This window comes from Gracilinanus agilis, chromosome 5, assembly GCF_016433145.1.
Source record: "Gracilinanus agilis isolate LMUSP501 chromosome 5, AgileGrace, whole genome shotgun sequence".
In the NCBI taxonomy this organism is placed as follows: Eukaryota; Metazoa; Chordata; class Mammalia; order Didelphimorphia; family Didelphidae; genus Gracilinanus; species Gracilinanus agilis.
In genome coordinates, this window is record NC_058134.1 from 86,546,860 (window position 1) to 86,561,845 (window position 14,986).

The 14,986-nt window shown below is 39.1% G+C and overlaps 1 protein-coding gene across 1 annotated transcript in view; it reads left to right on the forward strand.

Annotated features, from left to right (window-relative positions):
* Positions 1-6,114, forward strand: part of VIPR2 (vasoactive intestinal peptide receptor 2) — a 110,885-nt gene extending 104,771 nt beyond the window's left edge. Inside the window, exons 10-12 of the mRNA XM_044678954.1 lie at positions 3,803-3,932; positions 4,019-4,060; positions 5,941-6,114. Of these exons, the coding sequence (XP_044534889.1) occupies positions 3,803-3,932; positions 4,019-4,060; positions 5,941-6,114 (346 nt within the window). The remainder of the gene's footprint in view (positions 1-3,802; positions 3,933-4,018; positions 4,061-5,940) is intronic.
* Positions 6,115-14,986: the final 8,872 nt, after the last annotated feature.

Consider the following 14,986-nt stretch of genomic DNA (forward strand, 5'->3'; position numbering starts at 1 on the left):
GGATTTGAACCTACATACTCTAAGCTGCAATCCAGCAGTTTCCTTCACTCTACCCCCTTCAATGAGAATTCAGAGGAGGGAGAGATGACATTCAACTGAAGGAACTGGGAATTTGTAGAGATTTCTAAATAGAAAAGGTACTGTACTGGTCCTACATTTCCCAATATTCCATTATCATCTAAAGTTACTTAAAAAACATGACAACCTGGAGCAATAAGCACTCCCAACTATGTCTTCACTACGAAAGAGAAGAGCTTTCTTGGGGAGCAATCCACTGACAAAATTACTCTCTGTACTACCAGTTAGACTTCTAAAATCGAGGATCAAGTCATTGGCTTCTTCTCCCAGCCTTGGAAAATGAAAAAAATAAAAAGAAAGAAATAGCACCCTGGACATTAGATACATATCAGAGCCATTAGTTCAGCTCAAAGTAGTAGAGCTTAGGGACAGAGAAGGTGCACTTTTTGTGTACATGTGTGAATCCTGGCTCCATACTGATACTCAGAATGTGGATGGACCAGACTGAGGATGCAGAAAAATCGTGATTGCCAAGAGACTGAGCATGATTTGCAAAATCACTGAATCCTTTTGTGAGGATGATTCATTGCCCTCTGGAGGAAAAAAAAACAAACCACAGTAAAATTACACCATCTACTAAAAAGGGCTTGAGTGGGTATGTGTGCCTCGCTGTAAGTCAGTCAGGATGTGCTGGATGAATTGGACTAATCCAGGCCAAGGGTTCTATGGGGTGTGCAGTCCCTTCTCCCAAGGGGAATGATCATCCTCTAACAGTCAGAGCACTTGAGAGACACTGTTCCTTAGCACTGGAGCAGAATTCCAATTCATCCTACCCAAGTGATCACACACACATATATACCATCAAAATTCAACGTATTTCTTACTTTAGTGTTACACAGGGTTTTGTGACAACGCCAATCTTACCTTATCCTACCGTCAGAGCAGAGAATACCTATGGAAGACATATTTGCAGTAGGGGCGGGGGTGGTGGAAAGGCAAAACCTAAATATATTTGGCATCCATGAAGCAAAGGCTAAATTTAAGTTGGTTCACAATCAAGGTGATCAAGTTAGAAAAATAAAGGCCATTACAGAGTTCCCAAGACACCTAGATGTGGCTTTGGGGCTTCAGGGAAAACATAAATGTTGGCATCTTGGTTACCTTTTCAGTTGAAATTTGAATTTTTTTAAACCTTGCATAGCTTCAACACTGACCTTTTCTTTTGTTCTAGCCTATGAACTAGTGCAGTAGGTATCTTTGGAGAATGATGTCTTTTGTTTTAGAAATATAATTGTGATGATAACCATAGCAACTTACATTTCTATGGTATTTAGAGCCAACAGAGCTCTTCTCCCCCAATAACTGTGCAAAGGAAATAATGACCTTCAATGAGGGAGCACATTCTCTGATCAGGGAAATTATATTATTAGCATTTTGTAACTGAGGAAACTGAGGTTTAATAGGAATAATTGGTTTTCATAATAGTCACACAGCTAGTAAATATTGGACCTGTTGCTGGATTTAAATTCAAATCCCACTTCTGCTACTTATTCCTTATATATGGCACTGGAAAGTCATAGCCATTCTGGGGATGCAGCTTGATAAAGAGAAACATGAAATTTAATGGGTTACATCTCAGCTTAAGCTGAGTTCCCTACTTTTCCCCTCTCCTGAAGTCACCCCACCCCCAAGAAAAATCCCACGCAATATAAGCTAAAACAAAGTAAAAGTGTTTTCTTTACTATCAGAAGTGACTTTTTTATAGGCAGGGGGCATGGAAGGCACTTGTTATACAGAACCATTTACTGTTATAAAAAAGCCATTAAACTAGATCAGTAAAGCTTTCTTTGTACAGATTGGCTTGCCAGGAATAATAATGATGGTGGTCATAATTTCCATAGGGCTTTAATATTTACAAAGCCCTTATTGGAAATTGGAAATAGCTTTGTGACAAAAAAAGACTTTTTTGCAATTTAATTTGCTCTCATGATATTGCACTTGTATTACTATTCTGCCCTTTACATCATAAAATCATAGATTCAGAGCTGACAAGGACCTTATAGGTCATCTAGCCCAATGCCCTCATTTTTATGCATGATGATCTGAGGTCTAGAGTTGTTAACAGGAACTCTTCCTACATCCAAAGACCAGAGTAGACTTAACCAGAAGAAAGCCTTTCTTTTCTACCTGCAGCATTCTTTCCACTGCATACCATTGCTTTTGTACTACAGCCATTTATTCAGAGTTCTAGGTGTCATGGCAAAGGTAGAGTGGAAAGAATGCCAACTCCAGATTCCAAAAACTTAGGTTCTAGTTTCATGTCTCATGGTTACTAGCTATGTGACATTAGACAAACCCTTTCCACCTCCCTAGGCTTCATTTGTTTCATACATATAAAATGAAAGGGCTGAACTCTGTGGTTTCAGCAGTCCCTTCCAGCTCTGAATCTACAATCCTGTGACTATATGATCTCTAAAATCCCTTATACCTCTATAACTATGAGCCAATGATGTGATGTTCTCTGAGGTCCTTTACAGCTCTGGTTCTATGAACCATAAACATAATAGAATAGAGAATTACACTGTTAAAGTCATTCAACAATAGAGTGGTATGGTCCATTAGTACAAATCCTTAAATTTAAATAGCATCTTTTCTTCTAAGATCTTTAATGCTTTTCCAATAAGGTTCTCATATTCATTCACACATTAGCATTGATAAGAAATAGAATAATATTGGGTCGTCGGTAGATATTACCTTTGTAAAGATGAGATACAGGGGCCAGAGAATTCTAAAGACTTTACAACTGATCACATAGAAACCAAGTCATTTTTGAAAACTTCAGTCTCTGCACTGAGCTCAGCCACCTCCCTAAAAGCCATAATTTATTTAATTTTGTTTAATACGGAAAAAAAAAACATTTACTGTGTCCCATTCCTATGCTAAGCACCGGAGATAGACAAAAATGAAATGTGCCTGCTGTATTAGAGCTTACACTCTGAAGGGAAAAGGAAAGAGGGAGAAAAGTATATAAGACAACATATAACCAGATATGTTGGCATAGTAGAGAGAGCACTGGACTTGCAGTCAGGAAGACCTTAAATTCGAATCTAGCCCCAAACTCTTACTACTATGTGATACTGGATCAGTCACAAATCTCTGCCTCAGTTTCCTCATCTGTAAAAATGAACATGAGAAGATAAAATAGTATTTGTGGAGTATTTTGCAAATCTTAAAGCACTATATAAATGCTAGCTATTATAGGGAACTTTAAAATACATGCAAAAAAGAAATTAACTTGGAGGTGAGGCACTAATTACTATGTAGATGAGTTAAGGCTTCTTGTAGGAAGCTGGAAATTGGCCCGAGCATGGAAAGGATTTAGAGATTCCAAGAAATGGAGGTTAAGAAACACATTATAGCATCCCAGAGAATAGTCTGTGCTTGGTCTTTAAGGCAGCAGTTGGAGACCAGTACAGCCAGAGCATAAAATATTGGGTGCGGGGTGGGGAAGGAAGGAGTATGTGGAAATAAGTCTAGAAGTATAGGTTAGAGCCTGATTGTGAAGTGCTCTAAGTGACAAACAAATGAGTTTGATTTTTAACTCCAAAGTTCTAGAAAGACACTGAATCTTCCTGAGCAGAGAAATTACATGGTTGTAAATGTGCCTTGGGAATATCAAATTTGTTCACTGTATTCAGGATGAATTAGAAAGAAAAGAGAACCGAAAACAAAAGGTATATACAGAGATGGCTAACTAAATATCTTCTCTTTTCTTCTGATTTAGGAGACTCACCAAGTCAACGCTGCTGCTCATCCCTTTATTTGGAGTTCACTATATGGTTTTTGCTGTAAATCCCATTGGCATTTCCACCAAATACCAGATACTGTTTGAATTATGTCTGGGATCATTCCAGGTACTGTTATCCACAGAACTGCTTCATTTTGTCAAAATTTCCCTTGTTTAGTCTTATCATCTCTGATGCCCTTTTCCTATTTGCAGGGCCTGGTTGTCGCAGTTCTGTACTGTTTTTTGAACAGTGAAGTAAGTCCTTTGCCTTTCCTCCAGATACATGGGTAAAAATTAGCTTTCTCATTTGGGTTCCTAAAATGTTTGCTCAGTCACGTGTCATCCCTAAACATCCGTCAATGGGGTCTGGCTTTTTTGTTAATATAGTCCCACGTTGGCTTCTACACAAAAAGAACGGACTGTCTGAGAAGTAGGATGGGGGGGGGGGGATTTTCAAAATAGATTCCACATATAAAGTTAGAAGTTGATGACTTTACAGCTGCCCGTTATCTTGGTACTCCATACGATTTTCCTCTGGTCTGAGTCTTAGTCATCTTCATCAAAACAAATTTATGAAACCCACACCTCCCTCCACCTCTACTGTCAAAAGTCACACCCTCCTCCCTGTCAGTCGTTAGAAAATGCCACCACCAAAATAGACCCCCTGCTTCTTACAACAGAATCCAAAATGCCAGGTTGTTGGTCCGTGACAGCAACAGGAAATTTCCAGCTGAAAATGAATTAGAGGCTGCATGCTTTTTAATAAGCATCTATCCTCAGTTCACTGCAGCTGCTGCCACCTTTCTCCATCCTCTAATCAGATGAAACAGTGTAAATCAGCCTGTAGCTAATTAACATGCAAGAAGGAACTCGAGGAAGCAAGAGCTCAGTGTTCTCAATAAGCAAAGGTGTTCCAGGGTGGGATTCCATGGGGTCACCAGTTCTCACACATAGACTAACTACACCCAAGGTAGTCCATTGCTAATGGTTACCCACCCACTGCACTTCTATCTCTTGGTTTTGGCCACCCTACTAATCCCATCTAATATTTTCTCTGGCTCTTCCTTTCTTTCCACCAGCCTACCCTATCAGCATCACTTTTCATTTCCCACTGCATCTCTGACCCAGATATAGTGTATTTTGGCCAGCCTCTCTGTCTTACAGTATCCTTTGCACCTGAACCTGGAACAAATACAGCATTTTCAACAGCATGATATAGTTGAAAAAGTAGTGCATTTAGAATCAGAGAATCCCAGTCCAAATTCTACTATCTCTGGAGGAAATGGGTGGTACAATGAATAGAGAGCTCAGACTGGAGTCAGGAAAATCTGAATTCAAATTTGGCTTCATATACTTACTAGCTGTATGACCCTGGGCATGTCACTTAAGCTGTTTGTCATAGTTTTTTTTCCATTGTTAAATGGAGATAACAATAAGGTTCAAATGAGATATCTGGAGAGAACTTAGCACAGTGCCTGGCTCATAGGTAGGTGCTAGATAAACGCTTCCCCTCTTCCACAGTACAAGCTTTCAAGAGAGATAACATCATACCCTTTAATCTCCTCTCTTGTTTTCTTCTACCAGGGCTCTTCTAATCTGATTATGGCCAAGGAGAACTCTGGGACCACATTAAATCTTGCCTTGAATGTTAGGGTTAAACCAAGAAGAAAAAGTGTTTTTAATGATTACCTTAGATTCACATGCTTCAGAGACACAGATGCAAATGTGGGATCACAAATATAGGTCTGGATAGGCCGGTCCTGAGAAGTGACTTAATGCACCTATTTTATTGACAAGGAAATTGTGACCCAAGGAGGTTAAAATCATTTGCCCAAGGTCACAAACAACAGAAGTAGGATTGGAAGCCAAGTCCTCTGACTCTAGAGTGAGGGCTCTTCCCTCGGTATTCGTTCTTCCCCTCATCGATCCATCCACAAGCATTTATATCACCCATGATGCTCCAGGCACTGTGGCGGGTGCAGGAGTTATAAAGACAAAAATAACCAAGGCAGCCTTTTCCAACCAGGAATTTATATTCTAGAGGGAAAGACAACATGTATCTGAATAAGCCTCTTCAAAATAAACACACGGTCCTTTTTGATTCGTCCGTTCCCTTTCTCCTCTTTTCCCCACAGGTGCAATGTGAGCTAAAGAGAAAATGGCGAAGCTTGTGCCTGAACCAGTCCATGAGCCGGGATTACAGGTTCCACAGCTCTTCAATCTCTCGCAACGGCTCAGAAAGTGTCTTACATTTCCATCGGAATTCCCGAGCCCACTCCTTCCTGCAGACCGAAACCACCGTGATATGAGCAACAGCGTCCAGCTGCCCATGTTTGCTAAAAAAGCTCATGAAAGACTATATGATATCCTATGCAGCCAAATGTGGTTTATTTGTCTGATATGCTGTGTGTGCTTTCGCTCCCCCCTCCATCTCCTCGTCTGGAATGGCCTCATTCTGTAAGCTATTGGCAGCTCAGCTCTATAGGCTCCAAGCTTTAACTTAGTCCCACTCACGTTGCACTCTCATGTGATGTTGTCATATATCTGGATCTGAAAGCTAATTACGGCTAAACTGCAGTATTTAAGTTTGGGTTTTGTGCTTTGGGGGGGGTTTTGGAAAGAGCTTCAGACCTAGAATGTGTATCCATTATTAAGTGGAAAAGAGAAGGGAGGGAAAAGATGCCTGACATATCCAGGTCAAAGTTGGTCAACTACTGCAAGAGGGGTCCAGGAGCTAGACCCTGCCTTCTTCGTAGCTCACAATGGTTCCCATTGACCTCAGTGGGGACTTCGTCAACCTCTCTACTTGAGCCTTTAGGTTAAGCATGGAGAAAAGGAACCCTTCATCTTTTATGAGAAATACTAGTTGGATTCAGACCTACCTCAGTGAAATCTGTGTTCTAAAAGACAGCATTGCTTTCTGGTATACATGGCAATCATGGCAGCCTGACTGTTCATAGTGTCTGGTTTTTAAAAACCATATGATAATGTACCTGTAAGATTAATATCAAAATGAACCCTAAAGAAGGCAAAACCAGGAAGTAATCCAAGTTTGGTTTTATCACTCCCAGACTTCTCTGTCAGCCCCGTATCCCAGCTTGCAGTGGGCCCTGACTTCTCCTTCACCTGCTTATCACTATAAGGCTATCTGGGGATCTCCACAGTGTAATCTTCTCCTCTGGCTTTTCTCCTCCTATGCAGTGTCCAACATCCCAGACTTCTCTCTACCCCCCCCCCTTCTCTCATTCCTTACCCCCCCCCTCTCTTTTCCTTCCTCCTCTCTCTCTCTCTCTCTCTCTCTCTCTCTCTCTCTCTCTCCCTCTCTCCCTCCTCTTTCTTTAACAAAATTAACTTATCTCCTGACTCATCCCCAAATGGTTTTTCTCTCAGAAAAATAATCAACTGATTCCTAGTTGATTAATGACTGAAAAGAATTTGAGTGTTATCCATCTTGTGTGTATTTACTTTTAAAACAGGAGTTTCTACTCCTCCTCTCCTGTTAAATCTTTAATGATAGGATTTGGGGCATTGTAACAGGTAGAGAGATAAGCTGTTTAGGGTCTGGGGAGTGAAATTCCCCCTCATATCATATACAACTAGGTATGGTCATATTTTGCCTATGTAAGAAGCCAACTTCAGCCTAAGTACTCAACCTAAATGTGAAGATATAGATCACATCCCAGGAGCCAGAGTAAAATTTAAGATAATATCAAAGTAGCAAGGAAAGCAACTAAAAGGGTTATAATGGGAGGGAGACTCTTTGAATCTCTTTGTCACACTTCAAAACTGCCTTTAAGTGGAGATTTATTAGACCAGAGCACAAAGGGAAAAAATTGTCTATATTTTCATTTGATGAATACTATATCTGTAATCAGCAGTCAGAACTTGTGGATTCTATTATATACTGAGAAATTGGAGGTTTTCTGACCTGAAAGAAATAGAAGAGGGCAGCAGCCCCAGTGGGAAGGGTAGGCACTGTAAAGGGCACTGTTGTTTATGCTATGTGGGTGGCATACCTGCCTTTGAAGGACATATCACACAAAATGAAATCTGACAAGTCTTGTTCAAGGTTCTGTGGTGGCCTTAGACTTCTTAGTTTTGTTTTTAGAAGAAAAATTTTCTTCTTACAGAGATAAGAGCAGAGGTTCTTAACCTGTAAAGACCCCTAGGGGGGTCCTTGGATTGATTTCAAAGGGTCTGTGAACTTGGATGGGAAAAAATATCTATCTTCATTTTCATTAACCTCTAACTGGAAGTTAGCATTTCCTTCAGTTCCTTAAAACATTATTCTGAGAAGGGATCAGAGGCTTTAGTAGACTGCCTGAGGGATCCATGGCACATAAAAAGCTTTAGAAAAAACCTCTAGGTTAGAAGAGACCAATAGAAATAGTGACAGAGTGATGAGGAAGTCCTTCAAGAAAGATGGGAGAATTCAGGACAGCTGAATAAATCAATCCCTCTTTCCTTCCAAAGGAAAGGCTCTGAATCTCACTACTACTATCATCACCACCATACACTCCACCATGTTAGATATCCTGAATCCTCCAGCCTTCCAAGTCCTTCAGAAGGCACTCATCTCAAAGTTCATAACCACATGTAAGCAAAACCTCTAAATCATATTTTGCAAAATGATGAAATTTTATTACAATTGTCTCACACAGTGTTCAGAGGTTCAAGTTATATGGCAAATAATTTCGAGAAGATAAGCCCTATTTTTTTAAAACATAAAGCAGGATTCGAGTCCTATAAAATGGAGTGAAAAGGGAGAGCTAAGGTGAGCAATGAGGAAATGATAGGCTGAATGGGATGAGGGCAATGGAGTAGACTTGAGGTAGGGCTGGGGTAGGTAGGAGGGCAGTTAGTGTATCATCCTGTCTTTCATGGATTAGTTTCTCAAATTTTCTGAGAGGTGCTTCCATTGCCTGGGGTGAGTAGTTGGAGACCATGGGGGATCTCAGCAATTCCTTACAAGTCAATCACTGTTATTTCATAAAATACACATTTCCAATAAACTGGAGTTAGGTAAAAATTGGATTTTGTTATGCCAAAATGATAGTGTCTTCAATATAAAAATCATATAGGATTTTTATGTGACAGAATTAGTTATAATCAGCTCAGGAAAACAATGCTACTTTGGAAAAACCATTAGCCCATGGAACTAACTTCTTGACATCGAATTAGATGTTATAAGGACATGAATTACTTCATTATAATTAGATTTAGATTTATGCTTTACCTGAATGGACTGGAGAATAATTGGGGCAACAGTTCTTTGAGGTATGGGGCAGGGTGAGGAATTAATCTAGAATGGGTATGAGGCTAGGCTATCCAGAAGATTGCTTTCAATCCCTTGTTTTTTCTAGCTTTAAGCATGGCAGGTACCAAAGTAATTTTTAACCAGCCCATTAAAACTATCTCCATAGTCTGAGTCCCCTGCAAGAGAAAAAGGCGTGATAGTGTTCTTCTCTCCCTTACCCTAAGAGAATAGGCAAATAAGATAAAAGAACTAGTAAGGACATCAGACAGGCATATAATTCAAACCTTTTGTTTTAGAAATAAGGAAACTGAGGCCAAGAGAGTTAAATTACTTGCCAAAAGGCATGCAAATATTATGGGTCAAAAGTAGAATTTGAACCCAGGCTATCTGACCACAGAGCCAATGCTAGAAAGAACTTGTTTTATCATCAGAAGACACAAATATAGGACCCTGAGCAAATTATTTCTCTTTTCTGGGCCTTAATGTTCCCATCTTGTACAACTGAGTCATAGAGGCATCAGACTGAAGATCTCTTCCACTTCAAATAGACTCTTAAGATCTTTGTAAATCTGAAAAACTTCCTTTAGTTGATTAAAGGTCTTGTCACACTTCAGAAGTATATGTGGAACCTAAACAGGGAAAATTCTGTTCAGTTAAGTATTTGCCAAGACAAAGAGGAAGCCCCCTTCTGCTTTTGTCCTGTTCAGTAAATGGAGGTTATAAAATGAATGCAATATTTACTTAAAGGATAGTTAATTTAGAATGGCAGTAGAGGCTCAAATACTCAGCTTTTTAAAAAAATCTGGAATGTATAATAATGTATAATTGTAAAAAAGTCCCATCATGTTGAAAACATTTTCCAAGCTTAATGAACCATTGATACTTTCAATTTAACACAATCTCATATATGTAAGTTGACTAAGAATGCCACCCTAAGTGAAGTCAGATGGATCCTGCAAAGTGGGGTATATGAGGTTCTAAATGAAGCTACTGACAAGTAAAAGGTTAGAAGAGCTCAGAACACCATTAGAGATCACACAGTGCATTAGGGTAAAGGCAGGCCTTTTAAATCACCAAAAACATTCTAACAAACTCCAGGGATCTCCAGATTGTTTTGCTGCAATAAAAAAAAATGGAACCTATTTCTGGAATCACATTTCCAAAAGCTGGAAATAAAACAAAGGTCTCAGATTTTCTATAATGAATGAATAGATAAAATAGTTATTTGTGTACATTTTCTTAATCCTACTAGATTGCAAGCTCCATGAGGACAGAGACTATCTTATTCTTTGTATCTCCTCCAAGTACCTTGCCCATAGTAAGTTTTCAATAAATATACACTGAATGGAAGTGAAAGAGCAAAATGCATACAGAAAAAGGCTTTTCTCCCTATTCTGCACCTTGCCCCCCCCCAAAAAAATCCACATCCACCCTGTATCATTTTTATCTTTTCCTTTTCCTAGCTCATGAATCTTTGTGTGGGTGTCTTGGAAATTTAAGAACACTCTGATTAGATGGCTAAGATGTATAAAATCAGAAAAGGGTCAGAGAAATTGAAAAGTGAATATATATTTATAGCAGGACCAAAGATAATGTAAAAAGAACTCAGCTGCAGTTTGGCTCATTTCTACTCACCCTGCCTACAATGTGACAAGTCAATTGCATGGCCAGGGAAAAGAGAAAAAAAACTCGTATAACATTATGTGTTGTATAAAACTTATTGTAACAAAATCAATAAAGCATTGTTTATGTGGACCATCCCAGGCTGTGGAACTAGCTTTGTGAAACAGACCCATCCTTTGGGATGGTATTTGACATACTGAGATTTTTGCCTTTATTACATTTCCAATGGGAAAGATTACAAAAGCAACCAAGATGAAGGTCAGGTAAATGGGCACCTTAGGGTACTAGGTATTTATTCAATTCACATTAAACAATGTAATAATCTCCTTGACTCCATGTTCCAACCCTGAATAAAATTATGGCAGCATGCCCCATGAATAGAGACTTATAGGAAAGCGTGTTTGCACTTTACACAAGGTCAAAATTACCTGGTCCTCACCCAGTCTCTCATTATTGTCCTAGATGACTTCCAGAGCTCAGGGGATTTTGTTTCTAAGAAACTGATCTGTAAGCTCTCTGAAGGCAGAGACTAAGAGCATATTATACTCCTTTGTTCCTAGCACTGGGGCTTGTTTGGGGCACTTGCTCAAAAAATAGTTGTCTAATGGAACTGAAGAACAGAAAAGCAAAGTTGGATAGTCCCCTTTATTCACAGTCTTTTTCCAGTTATACAAAGCCCATGGATGGTTACACTGAGAAGTTTTGAGTAGAGAAGAAACCTGAAAGAGGGGCTTATCAGAACAGCTTACAGCATTTGGTCAAGTGGTAAATTATGTTACGCATTATTTATCTAAGGACTGAAGACAAAGTTTGGGGCTTGAGGAAAGAAAAGAGGTTTATAATTGTCTCTATAAAGAAGCAGAGATGAAAAGAGTAGGATAGAATGGATGAGCAGCCCTGAGAGGTGTTTGTAGAAAGAAAATTAGGTAATTCTATGAATTTAACTAATACCATAGTTTCAAATAAAATTTAAGTATCTTGGGAATGGCCTTGATGCCTGCATCTTTCCAGTCTCTCAACCTAGTCTGGGTCTGTCTCACTACACCTGTACTCATGGTGTCCCCAGATGGGCAGCCACGTCTAATGCTAGAATCCTAGCATCCTAGAAGTTAGGCTATTTGGGGTGGGGGGGGGAATGGGGAAAGAGTGTGATAGTCCCATTATTGGCTATTGTTAATCCTGAGCAAAGGCTTCTCATTTACACAAAAATCAGCCACAATACTGACTAAACAATAAGAAAAAAGCAAAATTAATTAGAACTTTCACTCATTATATAACAAAAAAAACGATAATAAAAATTTAACTGTCCACCCTTAAGCATAGACCACATATTCCTCCCAATTCACACAGTATTCTAAGGCAGTGATGGGCAAACTTTTTAAAGAGGGGGCCAGAGGAAAGGAAATGCTCATCTGTCAGTCTCTTCCTAAGGCAACTCTTTCCAAGTTTAATTGTATTGTACCCTACTCATTGTATTCATCAGATTAGGAATAATGTCATGCAGCCGGATAGAACATTTCAGGGGGCCACGTTTGGCCCGGGAGCTGTAGTTTGCCCATCACTGTTCGAGAGGGCATTAAGCACACACACACACACACACACACACACACACACACACACACACACACACACACACAAAGTAGTAAGGCACAACAGCAGTGAAACTTGTATCCAGAGTAACTCATAACTCTAGAGTGCAGGTTTTGATGTTTGTGGTCTCTTTAGAGAACAGTCTTTATTGTATCAGACAAAACCACTGAATTCTGTCCCTCCCCCTGTAAGCTTCAGCTATCTCATGCTGAACTAAGCTGCTTTATTGCTCCTCTTGGACCAGTGAAACAATAGCACGCTCTTTTAGTGCATAGGCATACCTGGCAGGGTGTTAAGACAAAGTCCTGCTCTTTTAGTAAAACATTTCTACATTACACTTCACAAAAGCAGTTCCCATAAATCTGGAATTGATCAAGTTGATCAAGTCTGTTCTTTATAAACTATGATTTTATCTTTTACAAGCTGCAGAGGGCAATAACAGGCAACAGAAGCAAGCTCCTTCCAGCTTTCTCTTCTCTCAAGCTAGAGAACCATGTAGTTTTTTCTCAGACTTTTCTCAGTATAGCAAATATAGAACTTTTCTGGTACCTGGGTGCTTAGCTCCTATGAGCTTCTTTGTATCATCTCATGTTGACTTCTCAAGCTTCTTTGTTTTCTGTGAACAGCTTCTCTCATCATCTATTATATCTTCTTACTGATATTTCATTCAGTTTATTCTCATCTCCTAGCAATGCCTCAGCACAGGGCTTCTCTATGTTTAGTGATCCATCTTTACCTTATGATTAGAAATCTTTTTTTTTATTCTCCTTTCTCTGTACCACTCTAATAGCTCTTATGAAAATCATCACATAGTTCCCCAAAAAAGTTATTTTAGTTAGAAGTTTTCATTTAATAAACATTAAAAAACTTAAAGTATTCATGCTCAAGTCAACTATGAGACAAGAATTATTCACAGCTATTTCATCTCAGAAAGAGAGTTTTGTCTCTTATAAGGTCTACTCTGTTCAGCTTTCTCAGAACTTTCCCTGTTTTACCTCAAGCCTTTTTATCACATGATCTATGCTTTTTCTATGCTGATTTTGTCAGTTTTTCACATTCACACACAAATATTTTTTCTGTATCCTTATATTTATAATACTCAGCAGATGACTGAGATATGCAAACGACTACACACCCTTAATTACTCTGATCCTCGGTTTCTTCATCTGTATAGTGAAAGGGCTGGAACAGAAAGTCTGACTAAGGTTCCTCTGAGCTCAGGAATTCTATGATCTTCTAGAAGTTTAAATACATGAGTACTTTAGTTATCTTGGATTTCATCTTTCCTCCACAAATGCAAATCCAAATCTCTCTATAAATGTTCCACAGTTATTGAAACTTAAAAACTCATGTGCTTATATCACAAAGGTTCTTAACCTGTGTCCACAGACCTCTAAAGTGTCTGTGGGTGGGTAGATTTCAGGAGATCAATGAGCTTAGATGGGAAATTATAAATTATATCTTCATTTTAATATAATTGATTTTTCTTAATTCCATATATTTTATTTCATAATTTTAAAAACATTACTGTGCCCAAAGGCTTCAAAAGACTGCTAAATGAGGTCATGACACAAAATAGGTTAAAAACTCCTATTTTATACACATCCTTGTGAGGATTCTCTTTGAACTCTGACTAGTTCCCAGACAACAGATACAAGTCCATCCATCATTGATCCTATACTCCAAATCATTCTAACTTGATAGAACTTCTCAGAACTTGTAGTCTTCTAGGAGACTTCAAGAACCCAAGGCCACTGCAATACCACAATGAGAAATCAGAAAAATACTTTCCTCTGGAAATGAAATACTGATAAAATTGAGAGCTTTGAATCACCTAGTCATATCGTGTATATCCTTGTTTTAAGGTTTTCTGTTAAAAGAGGCATCCCTATGCCTCCCTTCAAGATCATCTAGCACAACTTCCTTTCTCAAAAGAAGGGTGAGTTAAGTAAGGAATTGCACTTGCCTTGATTTCTTCTCCCCTGAGAAAGCCAAAAGGAATCATAGAAAACTAGGTGGAATGGCAATATTCTTGGCAAGTGGAAAGATTTTTGAGGGGAAGTTATCCTTGTGTAGACATTACTCATTTGGGGGCTGATTAGCCCAATTCTTTAACACAAATTCAAGCTCACAGGTGAGAGCTTCCTTTACTCTGTTCTGTGACTGTGACCTGAACTCTTAATCCTAGTCAATCTCCAATATAATATAATATAATATAATAATGTGGAAGAAAGCAAAGCTCAATGGACCCATCTCCATTGCATAAGAAATAGGATAGGGACTGAAAAATGTGATTTTTATTGGCAAAGGGAATTCCTGGGGGTTAGACTTCCTTCTACCAAGACAGACTGATACCTACTCTACAACTCAAGGTCTTAGAAAGTTGTATAAAAAGGGGCAGTGAGGTAGCTCATGACAATAGGAGGTCCTGGGTTCAAATCTGACCTCAGACTCCTAGATATGTGACTCTGGGCAAGTCACTTCATCCCAATTATCTAGTCCTTACTACTCTTCTACATTGGAATCAGAACTTTGTATCAATTCTGAGAGAGAAGGTAAGGGTTTTTTTTTTAAAGAAAGGGAAGGGAAGGGAAGAGAAGGGAAGGGAAAGGAAGGAAAGGAAATGGAAGGGATGGGAAGGAAAGGGAAGGGAAAGGAAAGGAAGGGAAGGGAAGGGAAAGGAAGGGAAGGGAAGGGAAGGGAAGGGAAGG